The sequence below is a fragment of the Apis mellifera genome, linkage group LG12 (genome assembly GCF_003254395.2).
Source record: "Apis mellifera strain DH4 linkage group LG12, Amel_HAv3.1, whole genome shotgun sequence".
Lineage (NCBI taxonomy): Eukaryota > Metazoa > Arthropoda > Insecta > Hymenoptera > Apidae > Apis > Apis mellifera.
In genome coordinates this window covers 169,395-194,050 of record NC_037649.1, presented here as the reverse complement: position 1 = coordinate 194,050, position 24,656 = coordinate 169,395, and the positions used below count along the sequence as shown (strand labels likewise).

At 40.4% G+C, this 24,656-nt stretch overlaps 2 protein-coding genes across 18 annotated transcripts in view; both read right to left on the bottom strand.

The window, feature by feature from the left end:
* LOC410353 (CUGBP Elav-like family member 4) overlaps positions 1-24,656 on the bottom strand; it is a 530,632-nt gene that overhangs the window by 382,802 nt on the left and 123,174 nt on the right. The gene's annotated exons all lie outside the window — the stretch shown is intronic.
* On the bottom strand, positions 2,919-5,072 carry LOC727110 (yellow-x2). Its single transcript, XM_001122824.5, has 3 exons — positions 4,558-5,072; positions 3,873-4,279; positions 2,919-3,737 (listed from the first exon to the last, which is right to left on the bottom strand). The coding sequence occupies exons 1-3, from the start codon at positions 4,906-4,908 to the stop codon at positions 3,266-3,268; spliced, it is 1,230 nt and encodes a 409-aa protein (XP_001122824.1). The 5' UTR covers positions 4,909-5,072; the 3' UTR covers positions 2,919-3,265.

Here is a 24,656-nt window from a genome sequence, read left to right as displayed (position 1 = left end):
GATTAAAGCGATCATACGATTCTTATTACGTCGTTATTGGAGGATATTCGAAATTGGAGGATAATCGAATACACACACACCGTGCGTAAGTAACGGCACCAGTTTTCCTCAAGCATCCAATATTCTCCGATATAGCCAATGGGCTATATCTCTTTTACCGTCGCTTCCTTAAACGCGATAAATAAAACTCGTCAAGAAGATGTAGAACCAAGTCGTGGAATCAATTCTCTCGTCGGTTTTTCGAGCGGGATCGATCGCTTTCCGCGCGAAAAAAGTAAAAAACTGGAGAGGAAAAGTTTATCGAGTGAGGAGGGTGGAAAGTTGGATGGGAGCAGGATGTAACGCTTGGTTTATGGGGATCTTGCGGTGACCCGGTTCCAAATGCCCGGTTGGATCGTAACTGGCAACACCGGTTGGCCACCACGCTCGCGTTTCTCGCAGCCGTTAACGCCGACGTCCAGGCTGGCGGACAGCGCTTGGCGGTCCAGGAGGGCGCATCTGCATCGAACCGGGACAGGATAGTAAATTACACGTTGACTAGAGCTGACAACCGCAATGCGTGCCGCACACCGGCGTGCACGGCCCTCTGCACCGAGATGCCGTGTGTTTATGCGGACCGGTAAGTCCGCCGCTGTCATGCCGCCCCCGTGAATTATAGATGAGCCGCCTTAATAAAGACACGAGAGATGCCCGAAATTCTCCCTACGTTCCATCGTCCCAGGAACATGCTGCTCCCACCCATCACCCATTCCTTCCAATTGAAAACGGATACCACGTTTCGTAGTTTCGGACGTTCGTTGCCGCGCGAAGGAAACGCGATCGTGTTCGTTCTACTCTCTACTCTCGCTGGCCTGCTTCGTTCGTTCGTTCGTTCGAAACGCTCGGCGGAACTCGGCGGAGAATTCGGAGAAAAACAAGTAATTTAGCGTGGCTGGTGGAAAAGCTGTGACTATGAAATACGCGGTTAATCCCGCGATTAAAGTTTAAAATTTCATTCCCGTGGAACGATACGTTTAACACCCCCGCTATATACCCCCCTCCCCCCCTCCTCTCCTATTCCACGTTTCGCGTGTTACTTCCCATTTAATTGGAAAACATTGTTTCGCAAGAAAGTGGACCCCTTACTTCAGTGAATTCCCTAATTGCTCGCGATGAAATTTTTATGAAACGACATGCGATTCGTTCACGGGTTAACGCTTCTCTCTCTCTCTCTTTCTCTCTTTTTCTTATTCGGCATTACGTGTCTTTTTCGCGCGCTTTCGCGCCATCGTTTCTTTCCCCTTTTCTCTTTTCGTTCCGGGAAATAAATAGCGCGGCGTGTAACGAGTAATCGGTAAAGAGGATTTTTCCAGCAACGCGTGGATCCTTTTCTTTCCTGGAAAAACCGCGGTATTTCGAACTCTCGCTCTCGCCGGTTGCGGTAGTTGCGGTCACGATTGGGAGCAGTGATTGGAGCAGTCGTACGCGTGGAATATCGCGGCGGCCGAGCACCGGTAGTTACGTATATTAGGGATGGTAAAACTGATGTAAATTTATCTCGAAATTCCGCGGCGGCCTCGTAAACTTGTTTTAAAACTACCCTCGTAAAACGATTTGACTCCTTTTCTCAACGCCCCGTTCGGCGGCCAGACTTTTACCCGCCACCGCCTATCACCTCTTAAGTAATTCCACGTTTTACCCTTAAGGTAACGAGTTCGATCGTGAAAACGTGCTCTTGCCTTGGATCGTTCGATGCCGACGTTATATCCCTCCCCCTCCTCTTTCTCTCGCTATTTTTATAATACTTAGATACGAGGATGGAGTCGTTGAACCTCCGAGGTAGTGGTGGTGGTGGTATAGATATTCCTTTACTTTATGAAAGCGCGTAAAAAAAAGAAAGGAGAAAGGAAAAGATTGCATCGGTGTATCGCGTCTTTTACGGGGAGGGTATCAGGCCCCTTTACACCCTTGTTTATTAACGGAATCATAGTGGAGATAAAAAACAGGGGGTTTTCACGAGCCTCCAACTCCGGGGATCGGTTATCGACGAAGGGCCGAAGGAGGTGGAGATTTTCCAGCATACGTGTCGCGGAGGGGTTGGAAAAGGGTGGGTAGGATCGAAGGGGAGGACGGGAGAATTTAAGGGCAGCCGTATATTATCGCGACGAAGGGGTTGTCTGAGGTTAACTGCCAGAGCTTCGCAAGGGGTGCGGGATTGGGCGGTGTGTTGAGGGGTGGGTTGGAGAGGCGAAGCTGTGCCATGAATATGCCGCCATTAGTCACACGCCGAACTGCGGCGTAGAAAGAGAAGTAGGTGACACGAATTTCCCGGCATTGCGCGCCCTATTGGTATCCCAAGGGTGCCGCGGCAGTAACGCGAACAATTCCTCGTGAATGCGCATTTATCTCGACCAATCTCGCCCACCCTCGGTCCCTTTTCGAGGTTCGAGCCCGCGATATACCCAAAAGGCTGATAAAACTTGCCGAATTCGGTCGACGGAGGAAAAGGCAACGAACGTATCGATTTCCTCTCTCTCTCTCTCTCTCTCTCTCTCTCTCTCTCCCTCCTCCGGAAAAAACTTGCATGGCGGTGGTGGGTATCAGTCACCCCGCCACCCTCGTCTCTTCATCCAGCCTCCGCCGTTGCCCACTATCGAAACATTCGCCCTCCTAGTGACGCTTCTGTCACGGACAGACCTCGTTACATCTCGAAAGGCCGCGATGAAACTGTTCTAGCCAAATTGTTCCCTACACACTAACTGTCACTAGCAGGAAGTAGCTTGTATTCTCGTTGCTTACAGTACTCCTCCATTGTTGCCAAATGGTCCCTCCTGTTCGGATAGTTTTCCATTTTTCCTTCCCCCCTCCTCCCAGGAAAATATAATCGTAAACTCGCCAGTGGTCGAAAATCTGTGTCAATCTGTTGATTTAACGCGTTGTAAAATTTTGGGACAACGATTTTATATATATATTATATGTACAAAGAAGAAACGAAGAATTCTTTACAATAATTCGTGAACAATCGTTCGTACAAAATATAATATACAGCGTATAAATAATATTTTGATCGTTTATACGAGAGAAATAAATTATCTTAATCGAGATTAAACGACTATTGGAACTTTACAACTTGTGCGGAAGAAAATTTTATCGGTTATATGTCATAAAGGAGCACCAAGCACTTTTTTTTCTTTTTAGTGCAAGTACGATTCGTAATATGTAAGAGGGGATATACGGGGAAAAGATGCTGACGTAAATTCGATTAGGATAATGCAATTTATCCGATTCATATTCGGTGCCAGAAGTTGGTATCCGGAACTCTATGCGTCTCGCAATTCGTCCCTTTGATGATATCGTCGACTTTCCCTTTGATTATACGGAAGTTGGTCTCGGTAGGTTTCAGGGTCATATTTATCGTCTTTTGTAACCTGTTCGTGTTGAACCACAATTCTTCCTCGCCCTGACTATTCGTTACTACTTTGATGCCGCTCACGTATTGCAGCGTTTCCTCATCTTGCGCGATTATCACCACGTTCTCCGGCGCAAATGGTTTCCCTATGTTCCAACAGGCGATCGCCGTTAATTGGACTAATTGGAAAAATATTACGCCCCTTCGCGACGTTGCTTGAACGCCCGCCTGGCTTGCCCTCTTGTAATTCGATTCCAACACTATTGGCTCCTTGTGTTTACTTTGCTTTAGAGAGTACGTATCCGTGAACTTTTGTCGATAACTGGCCAACGAATTGAAATAAAGATACCTGGAAATTACGCGCCAATCAACGTGTCGTGTACTGATTTTCTTTTTTCTTTTTTTTTTTTTAAAGAAATACTTGCAAATATTCGAAATTAATTTAATTAAGAGAGATACGTTTGTTTCAAGTTTCGATCGATACCTTTCGTCGAAATATCCTTTCGGTGACAATGACATTCCAAGGGTACCGTCGGTCAAGTTGAACGATTCACCGGCAATCGTGATGTTGGTGGCATCGTCGTCCGGGCCGAAAGCATTGCCACGCGTGTTGTTTACTCGCCACGAATAATCGTGATAGAAGTCATAAATCAGCAGGCCATTTTGATCCACATCCGCCACGTATAGATAAGTATCGGAACACATTTTTCCGACGTCGACGATTGGCGTAACCAATGCCGCCTTCCCGAACAACACTTGATCATCCGGAACCACGTATTTATGGAGCAAATGATCGGTGGCAAGATCGAAGATCAATATTTTCGTGGGACAAATGGCCTTCCCTTCGACACGGCCAGTATCCACAACCCATAAACGATTGCATTCGTCTATCTGGACAGCAGATTTTCAAACACTTAAACAATTGCGTAATAAAAATGCTCGAAGAACGATTGAACTCGTTGTTAGAACGATTAATAATCTCTGAATATACATTCAAAAGTAATAATACTTTTTCACAAAAATATATTCTCATTTTACAAACGATTCACTCTCCTCCTTTTATTCTATAGCAAAGAATTAATGAAAAAATATATATATATACATTAATATAATACTTTTGAACTCAAAAGAGTTCATCGAGCTACAACAACATTATCACCGATATTTACCGCCAACCTGTACACAGATATTATGCTGTCACAATTGTAGGACATGTGCCAGGTCCAATCAGGATACGGGACCAGCAAGGGACCACCGATACCAGAAACTTCCGTCACCAACGACAGGCTAATCGGAACACCTTGCAACCATTGAGGGCTGGTTACGAACACACGACCGTATTTATCGATATCCACATCCTGAGTGAAGGCGTTACCCAACGTTTGGTTTCTCCCCGTCAGATGGATGTTCGGCCACAACCAGTCCAAATATTTCCATTGAAAAACTATCTCCAGCCCACCAGCCTTCGCGCAATGCAGGAATCCAAGGGTCAGGATAACGAAACTCGAGAAACTCACCATCACGTATCGCGGAAAGAATTGTTCGCGTCACGAGGCATATGGAACGAATGTATGATCGTTCGTTGGGAAACAGGTAGGCGTAGATACTTTCGATCGCGGCTCGAAGTATACTACGGGCAGAAATATTCTTGACAGTGGCATTACTAGCATCGAGAGTAGTTTACTTTCCCCGTTTATACGGCTTCGAAGTGTGGTTCACCTTGAACCGAGTACGTTTGGGGGGTCTGATTTCCGATTTACGATATCTGCAAAAATTGTTTCGATAACGAATGGAAGTACGTTCGAATAGAATATTTAATTAGATCATTTCCTTAATCAATAATTTTGTAACATAATTATTGTGTCTTATTAAGATAAACGTACGTTGTTGCCAATGTAAGTGTGCTATAGGATATATATGTGTATATATTTGTGTGTGTATATAAGAACTGCAACGATGCATGAAACATATTTCTCTGTAGATGTATCATTAAATATCGACAAGTTAATGATGAACGAAATGACGAACAAATCTTTCTTTTCATAATAACAGGTCAACAGTTCGACCGATATTATTTTTCGATAAGTAATTTGTCCATTCGTATTACGAAATATTGTAATCGATGGAAAATACACAATTTCATCATCTTTTTTTTTTCTGGCAAAAATAATCGTAATAAAGATAATAATAAAACAGAATTCTAGAACAATTAATAATACTCGATAATTATATAATTAATATTAATATATTAAATAATATATAGTAATAAAATAAATAATATTAATTATTCTTTTCGCTTATACTTGACACGATAATTCTTTCAAGTCGTCGCGTTTGTTAATTTTTTTTAAATAAAATTGTATAAAACGCAAATAAATAATTCCTCCGTTCTTCCTTCTCTCTAATATATTCCGCATATCCAATTCCTCGTTATGAAAATGACATAATTTAAAGAAAATAATCCGCCGTGCTTATAGAGCCGAAGAAGTTGAATTAATTCAACAGATCAGGAGTAATCGAGGATCTCCTGTTTAAATCCTCCTTTTGGAAATGTCAGGGATCGATGAGCCGATTGATTCTCATTCTCATTTCCGCGAATCGATTTAATTGTTGAAGATGAAATAGGAATCGGGACCCCCGATATGTGTTGCTTCCCCGTGGTTTTTCAACCCAACACAAACACGAGAGTTATCAGAAACTTGTCGATAGCGTACGCGTCGGGACGTCAATAACGAATGCTCACCGAATGTGGTCATGAACACATTAGCCGCTGCGTGATCCGAAACTGGATCAGCTATTTGGAAACGGTACACGTTCACCCGAGAGGTAGAATAGAACTTGAACTATTTTCATGTAGAATCGGGGATCAGGGAAACGTTATTAAAAAAAAAAAAAAAAAAAAAAAACGTTTACATTCGAATATCTTCGTTGTTCGAGGAATCGATTACCAAGTAAATTGTAGAAATTATCGAAATCTTTTTTTTTCTCTCTCTTTTTTTATCTCTTTCGTTTAACCTCGTTCCGGATTTCTTAATCACCGTAACTCGTTACCAATATCAAATGTAAACGTATCTGTAAATGTATTATGAATATATATTTCGAATCGTGAAGATTAAAAATATACTCGTTCGAAATAATACGATAAATTCAACAGAGGAAGAAGAAGAGGGGAGGGATATATTTTGGCGTCTATTCGATTTTGCCAGGATTGGATTAAAATTCGTCGATTTTTATTATCCTCGATCGAGAAAATGGTCTCAAAAATTAATTTTGAAATCTATTTTAGAAGATGGGAGAAGAGACGTTGTTAAATGATTAAAGAAGAAGCGGAGAATTTTTAGAATTTTCAAGAAAGCTGAGAGAGCATGGTGGAAATTATGAAATCGGGATACGAATAATAAGAATAAAAATAATTCAAAGCTTAGAGCGAGAAGCACGAGGTATTAAATCATAAAATACTTAAACCATCGTTGAATTAATTCATCTGGAATATACTTTGCTAATATATTTCCACGTCGTATATCTAAATTTCATTGCATCAATCAGTGTCGCCGGTTGATTATTTAATTTTACGTTTCCATAGCGTTATTTTCGTTAAATTGCTCCGTGCCAATGTATTTTTATATATATATACGAGTATATATACGTATAAAAATTGTTGAAAATCGATCCGAAACATTACGTTTCACTCGCGAATGAGTTTTAACATAGATCTGTGTAATGAAATATTGCATAGATAAAAATAAAAAAATAAAAAAATTAAAAAATGAAAAAAAGAGAAAATAAGAACGTAAGATTGAACGATCTTACATCTCGTGGATAATGAAAACCTTGGCACGTCATAACTGTTTTCCAACAGTTACGTACGTAAGCAGGAATCACGCAATACGCTCATAATCTCGACGCTTTTCACGGCAGACAACATCTAATTTTTTTCCACCAACCCTTCTCGATTTCGACTATGAATCGTTTTACACCCTTTGCCGCATCTGGCCAGCCATAACTGTGTTTGCTAAGGAGAAGTGGAAATCATAAATCACCCGGCTAGTCACGATTAAGCAGAACCAGAAGACAAATGGGTGGTTAATTTCAATTCTAATGCAAAGTGTACAACGAGTATCAATTATATTTGTATGTATAAGGAGATATTGCCAACGAGAAATTCGTGTTTTCATTATTAACAGCGTTATTATCTTATCGATATTTTTTTTATATTCGTAATCATTCGTCACGTAAAAACATCGATTTATCGATTTCTAATAAATATTTCTCCATTTTTTAAATACATCGAACAAGTCATATAACCTATCACTTGAATATTTCATTTATTTTTAAAAGGCATAATATGATGTAATTATTATTATTATTTTTTTTTTATTGAAAGTTGTTAAATTATTAGGAAGATTATATTAAATTGTTTGAATAAATTTAGAAAAAGAATAAATGTAAAAAAGCACGACCAATAATTATGTTACATTATCTTTAAAACTATTCAACTTCTGACATGTTTTAATATATCCAAAAAACAAGCGAAATATTTTAGGTGATAAAATTACGCGAAGCATACGATATATTCGGAGAATTTCATAAGAATAGCGATAATACAGCTCTCTATTCACTCCCATTGATTTAAATTCCCAATAAAAATTCTTCGCCGTTACGCCACACACGAACTCCGATAAAAATTCTTTCTTGGAACGAGGTGTAGAAAAAAAATAATTGACTTTTGAGATAAATATAAATACAAATTAAATTATAAAAAAATAAAAAATATAAAATTTAATAATAATGAAATATTAAACTTTTATATTTTTCATTTTCCATAAAATATCTAATTTGTAAATTAATGTTTCGTAAATTAATTACAATATTCTACCATAAAAAAATATTAAATATCTTTTTCATGATAAATAAAAGTTTCATAGTATTTTATTTAAAACAAGAACTTAAAAATTGTTTTTCTCTCACTGCTTCTTAAAGAAAATCCTCTATAAATAAAAGAACAAGCTTTTATAAATTTTAACATTTTACCTGCAAATTAAAATTTTAGTAAATTTTTTGAACGTAAAGTTATCAAGATAAATTTCTTTGTTTTGCAAAATTTTTATACAATGTTCCCCTTTAAGTAAAAAAACTATTTATTTTCCCAGTAGTAAAAATAAAACTTTTTACAATGAAGCGAATAAATTTTACGAATATTTAAGCATTCTTTTTCAATCTTTCATCCACGTTACATTTTTAGAATTTTAAAGTACAGAGTATTTCTATCTTCTAACAGTATCGATTGAAATAACGTCGAATCTTTATCCCTTCGAAGACATATGCCATTCACACTTTCCCTATTTATTAATCGTCGAAAAAGAAAAAGAAGAAGAAGAAGAAGAAGAAGAAGAAGAAGGAAATGAAAAAAGATAAAAGCAATTTACAACGATACCGTTTGTTATTCTTCGACATTTCGAACTTCCGAACTGCCATTCTATCAGAAGCTCGCGTGGTACGATTTTATATCGACAACGGGAAGGGAGAAAGTCCCGCAAAATGTGTCTCTCTCTCCGGTTGAAACAGTTCTTCTTCTTCTTCTTCTTCTTCTTAAACTGAGTTTGGTAAACCCTCGTACAAGTTGAAGTTCTGACCGTGCGGGTGGCGTCGAAGGGGCGTAAGGGCGGAGGCGTCGTAAAAGTTGGACGAAGTCAATTTTGCAGTTGAAGTTGGTAATGCGATTTGTGCCGGAATAAATAGTTCGAGTGGGGGAGCACACAGGGCACCCCTTTCCTTTCGCTACACCTCGTTTCTCTCCGGTGTCTGACCCGTGGACCAATCCACTCGAGTTTGGTGTCATGGGCACGTCTGTTGGACCTACTGAACGTGACAGTCTTACCAAAACAAGTTTTACGTAGTAGCTACGAGACGAAGCAACGAGTGGCATCGTAACGAAATAAGAGACTCATTACTGCCGGAAAATCGCCCGGTAGTTGCCATTATTTTTACCTTCGTCGCTAAAAATAATTGAAAAAAAAAAAGAAAAAATTTCTTTCCCCCTTTCAATTATATTACATCCAATTAAAAAAAAAGATACCATTTGATCGAAACGTTCGTGTAATTTACTCGAAAAATAATTCTCTCTAAACGTATCGAGATACGAATCGAATCGTATACGAAACGTCCTTCGATTTTTCACAATCGTAAGCGACAAATCTTAGGTAGGAGCTTAGGCATAATCCAGGGCGAAAATGCAATAATAAGCCACGCTCTCCCCGTGAAAAACGATCGTTCCCTCGTTTTCATCCCCCTCGTTCACCAATGATTCTCTTTTTTCCCTCCCCTCTCTTCCCCGCTTTTACCATCTTTTCTACACCCCCTCCCCTGCGAACGGAACTTTACTGCATTGTAATCCTACAAATGAAAACTTACGCTAATTAAACCGTTAATAGCGGGCCGCGCATGTAGATAACGACCCACCGTGGTTACTTAATCCTGAGAAAATGAAACGTTCGGAGTCTGCGTGCGTGTAAACACCGACTTCCACAACGCGTACGCGATCCATGACTATTCGTGCGATCGGCAGCATAATGGACGGACGCATTCTATTAATGAATTAATTTTTTCTCTCTTTCGATTCTATCCCCGTATTTCATCCCCCTCCTTCCTTCTTTCGCTCTTTAAAACCAGCGTTTCGTTAAATTGCCTCCTTCTCTCCCTCCCGGTCACCCTCCCCCTCCTCCCTCCCTCTCTCTCTCTCTCTCTCTCTCTCTCTCTCTCTCTCCATTCACCCGGAGCAATTACCGGCGGTTTTAATAGCCAGGCGGAATAATGCGAAGCAAAGAGTCGTTTGTTTTCGTAGCAGGTTTCACGATTCGAAAGAGGGGAAAAAAAAGAAAAAAAAAAAAAAGAAAAAAAAAAGAAGGAACGATTTTCGTGCCGCCTTGCTACCGTTTCATCGCATCAAGCGATATCGCGAAACACGTCGAAAAATAGAGGCGCGGCCAGAAAGGGGAACAAATTTGAATAACACAATTCCCCGAGTTAAGTTTCGAAAGGCGCGTTAGAACGCCCACAGCTGGATGCTGGTTCAGCAATACCACCAGTCCCGTTGTTGGTGCTCATCGGTGAAACACGCTCGCTCCCGATTGCACGGGACCCCTGCGTCCCAACGGATAATTTTGTTAAATAATAACTTTCGCCTAGTTTTCACGCGAAACTTTTTACTCGTATCCTTGAACGTCGGTCTGTTGACCACCAACGTCGTTCCTTTGAATTTTTTACTATCTAACCTGTAGAACTTTGTACAAATGAAATAACGCGATCGTTTATCGCATGTATTTATTGGATCAGATTTATGGAATCTTGATTATTCACTTTCTATGAATCTACTTTTTATTATACTTATTGAAATTATGGCCGAATCGACTTGAACTACGATCACGTAGTACCGATCACGCCGCTAGACGGCTACGAGCGCCACTGCGAATCCCGTTAGCATTGTTTACCTTGTCAGATATATATAACTGAATATAAGAGTGTGACTACGTTTGTACTATTTTGATTTTTAATCTTCTTTCTTTTTAATTCGCTTCTAAAAGTGTTGTTAAAGAAGACAAAAATGAAAAATTATCCAATTTTTGAACCTGCCTTATTGAAAAAAATAATTTTGGACGAAAAAAAATTTTTATTATTTTTTTCTTTAATTTATTTTTGGAGAATCCAAACCTTCTCCTAATTCTATAGTTACATATTGTGTTCACCCTGTTATTTAGAAAGATTCAGTGGAAAAAGTTGATTCTAGTACTTATCCATATAATCTGCTCACGTAGTTCTGGTAACATATATATATATATGGATGTGTGTATGGTCTGTTATTACACGAGAAGTAAATTGATTTTTCTTTTAGTAAGTTATCTTTTACGTGATATTTGTTCGTAATCTTTGCAAAGAGATCATATTCAATTCTTTTAAATATTTTTTCTTGACGATATCAAAAGAGTCCATATCTACAGGATTAAAAATCTCAGTCTACGTATATACATTTGAATTCGTTTATTTCACTTCTTTTCGTGGCGAAAAAATTATCGATATATATGTTATTTTCCTTCTAATTTTTATAATAGATAATAAAAAAAAAACCTTTATAGAATCTCGTGAGATTTTATCCCACGATCTTGGTTAAATTGCCGATTACAAACGCGTGAATACTAACTTTAAAAAACTTTTTTACGGATATTACTCGCGATCAGTTCATCAACCTTTCTTCGGAATGTTTTCCAAGAAGAAAATCCTAAAAGAATGAATGGAATCTAATTAAATTATACGAGACCATTAAAAGTACGTAAGAAGCTACTTCAAGTTCAACATTAAAGAAAATGTAGGAAAGAAATTGGCTTTCGTCGAGTGATCGGTTAACAAAAGAAGAGTTTAATCGCTCCTATTATCGATTCACCGATTTGAAAATTACGAGGATAACAGTATTATATGGAGAGGAAACGTTCCCGCAAAGTCGAATCTTGATCGGTTGCGCGCCGTTGAATTTCCAAATGAATTCCGTGGTTTCCAGACTGGTGCGTTTCCGTTCGGTCGTGGGAGGGAGGGGAGAGGGGAAGAGCAAACTCGTGAGAATAAATAGAGGTGAAGTTGTTAGGACAATCGAGGCAAGGTATTAGGGGCCGTTTAACCTTCTCCGTCCGGCATTGGCGACTCCGGCTGGCACTAACACGGCACTTTAATTATCGAAAGTGCCTCCGCTCGTATATGGTCGACTGCTCGTCTTTTTCCAAGGAAAACCGAGACCGGGCGTGTTGTTTTCTCCGCAATTTTTCTTCTAGCCGCGAAACACTGCTGCGTCACTTAGCTCATGTTAGTCAAGTAGGATTACCGTACCGTCACCTGAATCTTGTAATGTTTTGTTGCGTACGAAGAACTGGATCTCGTCCTCGAGATAGAAATCTTTGCCACAGCTAAACCTCCCCCCCCCCTTTGGAACCGTTTCTTCGATCCCTTTCCCTCCCCCTTCTTTCCCAGAAGAGCGACGTTTCGCTAACAAGAACCTTGAAAGGATCTCCCCGAATAAGATCGAGGGTGATTTATCACCAGTAACCCATGGTCCTGCGCATTTTTCCTATCCCGTCCACGTATCTTCCCCCTCCTCTTCCCTCTCTCTCTCTCTCTCTCTCTCTCTTTCTTCCTTCCCTCCCTACGTATCTTCTTACACCGTTGAAAACCGTGCATCGACCGATGCAATTGACCATTGTTACACAGGGCCGTGTCCGATGCATATCCCGGTTGAATGGATTCCTTGAATATGAAAACGACATTATTTATACGTTGACAAGGCGACAACAATAAGAATGGAGGGGACATTAATCACAGGGTTTGCACAGTTTATGTCCATTGAACAGCTCCCGTCCACCACTGTCGAATTGAATTACGCTCCCACCGAGCGCCAGGCATCTATCAAACGCAGACGCGCTTTGATCAACGCAGTCAATCGTGTCTGTACAGGGCTCGTAAACCCGATTGCCGGTAAGATGTCCTGATCGCGCAACCGAATACCGATTCGGTTTGATTATCGACTGATTTCAAGCTGTGCCTCGAGATAAAGCCTCCCTCTCTCTCGAGCCAAAAGTATACGGTATCTCATATTTTAATTCCCAATGATCGACCAATCCCCAATGAAATAATCTCATTTCTATTTTCATTTATATTGAATATTTTTTAACGTATCTTTAATACGTGTCTAGAATAAATATTCATCCGAGTATGATATTCCGATCGACCAACTGTCAAAATATTCTGTTCGCTCGGTAAAATTCCACTTTTTCCTTCGTTATTATTTTTAAAATTCTCGATAATGGATATTCGTATCCGCACGATATTTGAAATATCTTTGAAATTATTCAGACGGATATTTATGATAGTTTTTTGCGAAGATTGAAAGGAGAAACGGGGAATGGTAACAATAATCGAGACTTTTCTCGAACCGTTTTGAATGCATCCGGATTTATTCGGTAAATACGACAAAGCTTATTCTCGCGCTTCATTCGGTGTAACTCGAACGTTGATTTACGGCGTCTGTGCGGCACGTAAAACCGGACACAATGCGCCCCATCCACGCTCAGAAGGCTCGGTGAAACGGGTCCGTTTCAATCGTCCTTAATCGAGTAAGTTCGCATATAGTTGTTTGTTCTCCGCCCGCCGCCATGGCTATTCCACGTGTGACCCACTGGAGCACAATGGCCACTGCTCTTTCCCCCGGTCGCTCCGACTGTCAGCAGCCAGTGCCTGTGTAAATACGATACGGCACTCGCTTTTCGTGCTTTCAAGCACAGTTTAAAAACGAGGAAAGGTCAAAAAAACAGAGATAGAGTGGAGCGTAGAAAGAGAGAGAGAGAGAGAGAGAGAGAAGTGAAAAGGTGGAGTGCGTGAAGGATGGAAATTGCTCCGCTTGGTTTTCAATTTACACTGTCGTACGACACAGTGCTTTCCTCGTTCCCGAGGAGGAATCACTCGCATAAAAATAATATTTTACAGCGGAATTACTGGTTGTATTTTACGTTGCGTAGGAAAAACAACTTTATCCGCGCAACGTTTGCCTAAAGAAAAATTTGCCAAAATTTATATACTTCTGTTCTTCGACTCTTTCCATCAACCTCCCCATCCTCGATCAACGCGATTAACTGGAAATCTCAATAATTCTTCGTATGAGATCAATTTTTTTGCGCTTCATCGATCGAAACGCGGATGGACAAGTTTTCGTTCGAAACTGCGAAGCGATTCGTAGATTGTGGGGTATTGAGGCGAGCGTGAACAACGTCTCGCATGAACATCTCGTTACCACGATCGTCGATTTAAAGTTCGTTATATACCGGTGACGATCGATATAATGGATTTCGGAACGGATACGGAAACGGGCGAGAGAAAGAGAGAAAGAGAGGGAGGGAGAGAGAGAAAGGAAGAGAAGAAGATGAGGGTTAAGTTATATAGGCTAGAATCGGCACGACGAAGAAAAACGGGTTAGCTTGATTGCTAGGCGGATCGCAGTCGGTGATTTGAGGCAATCTACCAGGTTCTTGTTACTCTGGACGACGAGTAATAACCGTAATGGGAGCCGGTCTTCGAAGGTAACTATCCTTCTTTCGATTCCATCTCTCCTTCGATCTTATTGTCAAATCCAGCGGAGAGAGTTTGCCACTTAAATCAGTCTACCATGCGCGTGATTTGTAGAAAGATTCCGCGGAGACAGGCCGTTTTTAGCAAATGAGTCGTAAATTTGCCTCGAGATCGTTATCCGTAATAGCCTCGCCGGTATAAAAAGGAAAACATCGCATCGAATCAATGGATACGATTAGCCAGTTGCGGAGCAATCCATTAATTGCGTTCCTTCCTATCTTTCTTCCGAACGCGTCCCCTTCTTCTTCTTCTTCTTCTTCTTCTTTTTCCTTTTTTGTATCGTTATCTCCCTTCTCTGTCACAATCTTGCAATTTTTACCTCCATTTTTTACAAATCGAACAAAGAAAAGATAAAATTGAAACGAGAAAGCAATTTTTCTTCGAAAAATTTATCATCGTTATTTATTTTATTAACAATTCGCGGATATTTATAGAATTTCGAAATAGAGGGCACGCCGTTTGAACTTCTTGACATTTAAATTTCCAAACTTCACCGCCATATAACTCGGCAAATTTTCAAACTCGACTCGTAATTAAGTCCGTTATAACATCAAGCGTTTGTAAAACTAGCATTAAACGTTCAAAGACTTTCGTAGAGAGTTGAGCAAGTAGGTAGATTAGCGGGATAACCAGCGTAGATTTTTAAAACAAGTTCCCTGAACTTGGCGCATGTACCACGTGTTGGAAACCCGAAACGAAAGTTCCTCCTCGTTCGTCGATCGTCGGTAAAAATTTAACGACTGTATTCTAAATCTATCTCAGATCGATATTTCAATCGGATTCTCGCGTAGATTGACCGCAAATGAGGGAACAAAAGAGAGAAAAAAAAGAATAGCGTTCTCAACTGCAAAATTCGTCGGTGCAAAAGATTCGAATATTTATGAAATAGAGCCAGAAACGTCGAGCTCGATTCGAGCGTATTTTCATGGATGAAAACGATTTAGAAACGGCTTTTATCACATTATCGCATGAATAATTCATAGGTGGGCAGGGAGGAGAGAGAGAGAGAGAGAGAGTGAGAGAGAAAAGAAAAAAAAACTGTCGATTCGGTGTTATCCATACATACACGAGGCATCAAAATGTTCGAGCCAAGTATTATTTACCGTACAATTTAGCGAGCGTGGCCATCGCGTTTACAATACATCAGCATCCAGCATCCCCGTGAAAATGTTTTCCATCGATGTTGAAAACAGCATCCCCCGTTTCGTCACCAATCTCTTTCCTCCGTTTCACCGTCGCTTCTCACCGTCATCGAGGGCGGAGAGGAGGGAACCATTTTATTAGGAATCATCGCGCGACCATCGTATTATTTATTCGTATTTCCATCGAAACTTTGCTGCCACCGCGACGAATCAACCTGAATAAATAATACGCTGTTATTGTGCCGACATACCGCAGTCTGTCAACTATGTCAGTATTGCTGGGAAAGTTTCGACATGGGCCTGCAGGGTTCCCGGCACCGCATAGCTGCCTCGAAACTATTTCCAATATAATTCTCCACCCTTCCCCTCCCCCCTATCCCTCCCTCTCGACCCCGTGATAGTAGGAAAGTAGCGACCTTTTACCACCGTTTCTGGCGGCGTTATTTTCATAACGGAGAATCACATCGCATCAAGTCCTCCCTATCGAAGAACGCGGAGGGACTATTCGCATTGTCAAGAGGATGGCAGATCGGCATTCGAGCTGCTTAGCCGCAGAGGAAGGAAGAAGGGCGACGAGAGAATCAAGAGACTCTCCCCTTCTCCGCCGTGGAAAATTCCTTTTCATTAAATTCGCCGGAGGGGCGAGAGAAGACGCGCGAAAACATCGGGGACAGGGAGGAGGGGAAGGGTGGAATGAAAGAAAATAGAGGAAGGGGGGGGGATCGTGAGTTTTAAAACAAACAATACGTTTGTTTGTTTGGTTAAAATAAATATAACGTATTTTTCCAACGAAATAAACACAGGACGGACAGTCTCCCCTGTTGAAGTTTCGGGGCCGCGCACGGGTGGAACGATTTTTCAAGCCAGTTTCGATATTCCGTCAAAAGGATGTTTTAAACAAAAGTTGTCAGCTTTTTTTAACGACTATACATTTTTTTAATACTGAAAAATTTGTCAAGATCCCTTTCTCTTGACTTTCCACAGTTTTCGAATATTCCTTCGTTCGAAAATCCAGCTTATCATCATCCCTTTATATATTTTTCCTTCCAAATTTAATAATTTCGATAAAATCGCGAGAAATATTGTATCTGGAAAATATATATATACTACCTTTTAAAACTTGCAGCGCAACAATTACGAATCCGCGTTGTAACGCGTCAGATTCGACAAATTTCTGTTACGAAGCGTTTTCTCCCCGGGAAAACTCTCCCTCCCTCCCCTGGTTTCGAAGTCAAAGAGGAAGGGGAAGGAGGAGAACGATTTGATATTCATAGGGAGCGAACGAGTTTCGGGCGGGTTGGTGCACGGTCTGCCAAAAAAAGCGATGTCAGTGAGGTTTGTCGGCTGACAAATGGCCGCTCGCCCCGAAGCGAGGCCTCGCCGTTTAAACTCGAAGTCATTGTGTCGGAGCCATTAACCGTTAGGACGATCGAAAAAAAAAAAGAAGAAGAAAAAAGAAAGAAAGGAAAGAAAAAAGGGGGGAAAAAAGGGCAGGAAGCGCGGCAGGCTGAGGAAGGAGGAAGAGCAAAGAGAAGAGAGAGAGAGAGAGAAGAAATATATGGCGGCTGATAAACAACGGCCCTTCTATTCATAGATTTTCGCCTCGGCCATGATCGTGGGTGTGAAAGGCTAGGTATGCGAGGAAAGGGAGAGGAAGAGGAGAGAAACGCGAAGATAGAGGAATGGAATAGCGGGGTCTAAACAGCGCGATCAATCTTCCCTTAATGAACTCTTAATTATTTGGAGGACACGGGAGAGCGGGAAAGGAAACTGGCCGTATAATGGAGGCGCAAAGTGCGCGGAGCTGTACGCAGCTGCGGTGAACCGGTCCTCGGTGTAGGAAAAGAGCTCGCGGTCTGGGGGCGCTGCTATTAGATAAATATAGGGAGAAACAGCGCCACGAGGGAAGCAACGAAAATGAAAATAAAGGGCCACTCTGCAACTTCTCGCTCTCGTGTGTAATCCCCATCCCCCCTGAGAAAGAGAGAGAGAGAAAGAGAGAGAGAAAGAGAGAGGGAGGGAGAGCAGAGACCGCGTCCTCGACCGCTCCTGCGTTCCCTTGACGCTCGCGAGAAGAGGGGAGGAGGAGAAAAAAAAAAGAAGGAAAGAGGGAGGGAGATCGAAACGACAAAGGGTTCTTCCATCCTACCCCTGTTCCTGGATGATCTTATCTACTCTCGTTCGCTTTAATCGTCTCGCGGAAATAACTTATTACTCGGGAAGAATATTTATTGGCCCGATAAGGACAAGTTTGGTATTGGGCTTCGTTGAAATATCGGCGCGGAGGCGCATATTTCTTCCCGGCCGCGATAGGCCGCCGATTAATTTACATCGCGTACGCGTACGGCCGCGATAGGTCGGAATTAAAGAAGGGAACGGACAGTGATTTCGTCGGGTTTTTTCCTCTCTCTCTCTCTCTCTTTCTATTCTTCAGGCCTCGATGAAGAGAAGGAGGGAAGAGAATTCGTTCGTTGGGGGAGGAAGAAAAGAAAAGGAGGGAAAAATGAAAAAACATCGCGGGTCGAGTCACGAACGGCTTATAATATACACGGTGGAAATTACGCGGGCCGTGCGACGACATAACTTGGAAAATTACGCGAGTAGGGTAGCAAAAGTTTGCGCGATCTAACTACTACGAAGTCGGTCCACGGTGCGGCCCTTATTCACCGCCCTCGTGGGACTTGGCCACGACCACTGTTATTACGGAGAGGGAGGGTTGGGTCCCGGCTTGCCGAACGTGCCGGCGAAAAACTCCTCTTTAATACGACGGAATTCACTGTGACACATCCAGGCTACCAAACCGTGAGCCGTTTAATAATGAATTTCATCCAATATGCGTCCCTTCTCGTTTCCACCACCACCTTCATATGTTTAATTCTTTTCGAGATAAATGATAGATAAAAGTCATAGATGAAAAAAGAGAAATGAATCGTTTGTCGAAATCGTTTCATCGATCGATGTCGTTGAAACTGATAAAGCTTCGACGAAACTTTATCAGATTATTCCATCGATGTACGAGAGATTAAAACGGAATCGATTCGATCTTCCTTCGAAAAGCGAGCTATCGAGCCCGTAATTATTCGCGTATATACGTCGGTGAAATTCGTTCCGATGGAAATTTATGGAGGAAAAATTACGCGAAACGTGTGTCGAGATGCCTGGCAAGTGAGAAAGACGGGACAACGAAATAGCGTATTGATAAGCTGGAACTGCTCGCATGCCAATAAATCCGCCTCAACGCTTTGGCCCGCCGATATTGACGTTTCCGGGAAAGGCTAAACCGCAGGTCGATGTATTACCACGCGATTAGAGGCTACAGTATATATATATATACGCGCATACGTCTTTCATGCGTGAAAGCGGAACGGATATAAAACTGGCACCGTTACCGTTCAAAAAGAAACGAATTAAAAGTCTCGATTATTCATCGTTCTCTCGCGAAACTTTTATAACGGCGTAAAAATACGAAAAAATTATCGTGCAGAACGTAATCGTGTGTAAAATATAAAAGATACTTTATCTCGTTTATTCTTTTAAAATAATTATCGCGGAATCTATCGTTAACGATATCAATTCCATGTACCAGTTCACGTACTCTGGTAATACTGGTAATATCAGTTTCCACGCACGTAATACACTCGTATTCTCATTTAAATAACGAATAGATTTGATATTGATGGTAATCGTTTCGCGCATGTGTACATTTATACGTTTTCATTTCCTCCTCCGTCGTTTTAACCGCGCTGTGTGTAAAAGATATTAAATGGATAGCGGCAAATCGAATCAATGCCTTTTTCTCCTCTGCCGTGCTTAATTATTCACAAGGAACTCTATACTAATTTAAGAATGTATCAGCGTGGAACGGTTCGAGCCACTTACTCGTTAGAAGAACAAAGCTCGCTAGAAACCACTTGCGAGAAGACAAAGAATACTCGCTGCTGCGAAGAACACTTGTTGATAGAGGAAAAACTCCAAGTACAGGTTCTGTTATTGAAAATCGGAGCTTTAATCGCAAATCTTCGTTTCAATTCCGCATCTGTTCAAGAATCGTCCCGATTTCGGAAAAAGAAAAATATAAATCGATACGAAATTCTTTTTTTCTTCGAGAGAAATCAAATTCAGTTCACCTAAAAGAATTCGATCCTTCTCGTTAACGACGAGAGAGAAAGAGTGAGGTAAGGAAAAGACGATGTCGATTCAGAGGCGAGAACAGGATTCGATAGATCAGGGAAGAGAGATTCCAACTACAATGCGAAGGAACGGGGGGAAGAAAAAAAAAAATTGATCGTTTTCGTTGCTGACCCAAATTTCGCCACAGAGTTTCCGCATCGTTGACGCAGCAAACGTTCTCGGTTACCCTTCTGCATCTCTTCCTGTCGTCCCCCTCGCTCCCCTGCTCGCGATCTCACGCCGATAAGGATCCAGATAAAATCGAACATCCCCCACGGACGATAATTTCCAATCGCGCAAAACCGTGATTATGATAACGCTCTTTAGCGGCTTGTTCCAAGTGAAACTTATGTACCGCGAATAAATCAGCATCGTGAAACATTTTCAAAGTTACTCGAAGGGAGATCGAATAGCCTTCAAACCTTGAATTAAAAAAAAAGAAGAAGAAATTAAAGACAACATTCCATGATTGCACCAAATTTTTAAAAAACTTTAAACCGAATCTTTAATTCAACGGGGGAAAGTATAAAAGAAGGGGAAGAAAAAAAGAATAAAGATTTCATCAGCAAGATTTACCGACCAATTTCTATCCGTTCTGTTCTAATCTCGTTTCGAAAACCATTCTTGACGAATGAAATTTTTTTTCCACACGAACAGACAGAGAGAGAGAGAGAAGGAGAAAAACCGTTCGTTTGGCAGAACGTACGCGCTTAAGTGGTCGGAAATATTTCGCTTACATACATGGAAACAGCGCGAGCCCGCGTCGAACAATGTGCTTTTAGCCTGGTCGAATAAAATGTTACGTCAGCCATCGAACGTTGATCGGAAACCCGGCCTCGTTGGCTGACGGATACCGTTGGCTGGTCTACTGGCCGATAACGAAATTATCTTAATCCGGGCCGATCGATTGACAGTTAGTCGATTGCGCGCCATTGCTGGATGGCTCCGAGTTGCACGGCGGAGAGTTGACGGCACCGCCGTGTCCATTGTGCGCGCCAAACTGATGTGTATTTTGATGCCCTCAAGTCCGCGATAATGTTCCCACAGTTCGAATCTCATACCGAAGGCGTAACCGCCGAAATACACTCCGTCCGCTACGAGATGGACAGTTCATTAACGATCCACCAGATTCGCCAAATCTGAAAACGGTTTATTTCCGTTCCGATTCATCGTTCTCTTTTTTTCTTTTTTTTTTTTCTTTCGCATTTTTCGAAGCAAAGGAAATATATGAAGTATCGTGTATGAAATCTTGACTTGATTAAAGCGAATATTTATGCGAGAAGAAAAAGTGGCTCGAGATGCAGATAATGAGAATATTATTCGCGTCGTGTGAAAACGGTGATCTCGCGCGATAGGATCAATTTGTGTCGAGTTGCGCAATTTTGCAAGGATCATGTTTACGATCAAGGGATACGAGGGATACGATTTTCTTTTATAAAATTTCTTCCTATTATTATCAAATTTAATGATATATTTAATATTATATTAATACGTATATTTAAGAGAAAAAGCTGATGCAAGAGTAAGATAAAATCTTGCAATCGGTTGTAATTATATACACACTTTGTAAGAAACTCAGTAGTAGGAACATCTGATAAAAAAAAAATAGATTTTAATTTGAAATATGCTTACGATCTTGTATTTCTTTTATGAATTTTAAAATATAACGTTTCATAACGCCTCTTGCAATGATCGATTTTTCCTATATTTATATTATAAAATAAATATCTTGATGTAAATATCTTATTGCCGATGTCGGAATATTATTCGAGTACGTAATCAAGGCGATCGTGATCAGCTTCCTGCAATTTTAATGAAAAATCTAATTGCATTCTAATTGATGCGTTTTCGTTACCAATTAAACGACGTAGAAGAAAATAATGTTGGGAATTAGGTAGGCATAGATTTAACGATAGGTTATGAGCAATCTCTCGATTTCTAAAAATTCTTTCATTTAGATATTCCCATGCGTTCCCTGCTTGCTTGTTTATAATATCTAATATGGAGAGAAAAACAATAATTTATCATATTCGATTTCAAAATTATTCAAATTTCAACGCAATTTACCTAAGAATTTAGGATTTATGGAAATTCGACGAGCTTTTCGACAATGATACATTTGCCGAATCGTAAATATCGAGCGATAACCTTGTTCTGGTTTCAATTAGAGGAATTGTTAGATCATAATTTAGAGCGATCCTCTTACAGCTGTAAGTAATAATTAACCTTCTAATCTGACATTGTAATGTAGTAATAAAAAAATTCTTGGAGAAAATATACATACTCTCGAGGAAGAAAACATCGTAGAAATCGCGAGGATGAGAGAGGTGCAAAGAGGTTAATTGAGAACCTCGCTCCACTTTCCACGAATACGAAGATTATACGTTTAAGATCCTTCGTTACGTGCAATTAATTGCTGATTACTGAGATATAATTTTCTTTGTGTGAAATAATAATGAAAATTATCGATACATCTTAATATATAAAAGTTTCTCTAAGATCGATGCACGTTGATGTAATAATAATAATAATAATACCAATCTTCAGTATTCGATCTAAAAATAAAAATTTCCTTATTTATGCAATGCTAACATTACGTTCAAGATTATATTTAATCGATTGCGTTTATTATTCATTTCAAAGTGTATTTTCTTCTTATTTCTTTATTACGAAAAACATTTGTTATCCAATAATAAAAAACTACTGATGACGAACGAATGGATGATTGAAATTTATAATTTCACTTTACAAATTTACTTCTTCTGAAGGTGTTATTTATCAAACGAATCTCAGACGACTCGTAGATCTTCTATACCCGAGAGAATAAAAATTAGAGAAAGAAAATGACAGGAGCAACGTATAAGGAATGAAAGTTGTCAAGCGTGACGAGCCAAATTTGGAGTTCCGTTCAATCCAAAGAATCCTTGAGCTCTATAGTTGCTTGAGTAATGGCAGCTCTAGATCTTGCAACAATGGACGTCCGTTGCTACAGGGATTTATTAACGTAATCTGCTTAACTTCAGTGACATCGAATTAGTCCAGTCCGTTTCTTCGTATCGTTCTCACGTCCAGGATAGCGACGGAACCCGACCTTACTTTGCATCCTCCACAGTGTGTTATCCTTTTTTAATATATTATCAAACTTGTTATATTTTTAAACCTCGAAAAACTATCTTTGGATCAAAAATATTTGGACATGCACAAGGAATAATACAAAGGCACCGATATAAGTAACAACGATATAAAACATTGAGAATAGAATCAAATTAAATTCGATGATGGAGAATCGTCAATTTTTCTTCCCTCTAAATTTTTCGTACACAACAAAAGCAACGAATAAACAAGAATGGAATCAAGATTCCCCTCGAATCTTCCACTTAATTCTGGGCCTAACTTTTCGATAATGATGAAAGGAGATCATTCGATCACGATAAACGTGAGGAGCCTCGAACGAAGATCGAGGATCCTCCCAGGCGGGAGGAACTGTCGAACTTTTTCCAAGATTAATGCTCCTCCCTTCTTTTCCCTATTCTTTCCCTCTCTCTTTCTCTCCCCCTTCCTCTATTCTCCTTTCTAAAAACTAATTTCGTAGACACGTTTGGAATTTGAAAAAAAAATTCAAACGTATTTATCTCCTTTAACTCACGATCGACTCGGCTCAACCGTCCGCGTCGTTTAACCATCTCGTAGCAGAGGTGAAGAGTTGTCCCGACTCTGGGACAGAATCATAAAGGGCGCGTGAGGGAGGAAGGGGGAGGAGAAGGAAGGAGAACTCGAGCGGGGAAGAAGGAGGGAGAAAGCGGGACGGGATGAAAAGAGAAAGAAAGGGAGTAAAATCGATATTTAAGACTGTTCGCTTCCCCGTGAAAATTTAATAACCAGCCTCGAAGTATATGCCCGGGGAAGACGTGATCTCGCTACGTACACGTGTGAGAATGTTCGGTCGCACGGCGGTGGTTATCGTACGATATTAAATCTCGGTCTGGAATAATTAAAAGTCCGCCGAGAAAGAAGGAAAGAACAAACTTCGTTCCGTAGTTAAAAGGGAACGGGGATGGAAAATTACATCGAACCTTATCTATCGTGGTAAGGTAACCCGTCAATTTTACGTTGACAAAAATTGCAATCTCCACCGTGAACAAACCGTATCGATTTAAAGGCCAGACGTAGCCAATTACGTACAGCTTCTTTTACGTGAACTTAACAACCTGGAATTTAACAACCTGGAATTTAAAATTAATTTATTTATTTAATTATCGTTTCTTCTTCTTTTCTTTTTCTTTTCTTTTAACCTTGAAATTAGGTTTTCATTCATTTTCCAAAGATCAGGATCACTTTGGAAAAAGTGGTTTGAAATTTTTCACGTTCCAATTTCCTTCAGAATCAACATTCCAACTAACTACCCTTCTATTGCAGAAAATATAAGGAGACGAGTAAAATTTTCGGCGTGTTTTACAAGTTTTTAGAACCGCGTTGTAAGAACTTTGAGTACACTAACTTTATACTTCGAGAACAACTTTGAAACACTTTCGTTAAGAACTTTAAACGTGCTGTAAAAATGTCGTTAACGGGTAATTGCACGCGTAAAGAAAAAAAAGAGAAAGAAAAGTACGTCAAGCGTTTTCAAAATTTAAGAATTTTTAAATAATCGCGTCTCGAATTGAATCTTCCATATCTCCATGGATATAAACTTAATCCATAATTTATTACGTATTACGCGGAATACACACACACATATATATATATATAACAACGCATCTCGAATAAAAATTTGCATAACACGACTTGGAAAATGC

Excerpts from the sequence above, each read along its gene's own strand:
- LOC727110 (XM_001122824.5), bottom strand. The coding sequence starts at position 4,908 with ATGGTGAGTTTCTCGAGTTTCGTTATCCTGACCCTTGGATTCCTGCAT. Across the intron at positions 4,280-4,557 it reads TATCTGTGTACAGGTTGGCG|ATAGACGAATGCAATCGTTT; the intron begins GTAAATATCGGT and ends TCTGCTGTCCAG. Across the intron at positions 3,738-3,872 it reads AAAGGATATTTCGACGAAAG|GTATCTTTATTTCAATTCGT; the intron begins GTATCGATCGAA and ends CGTAATTTCCAG.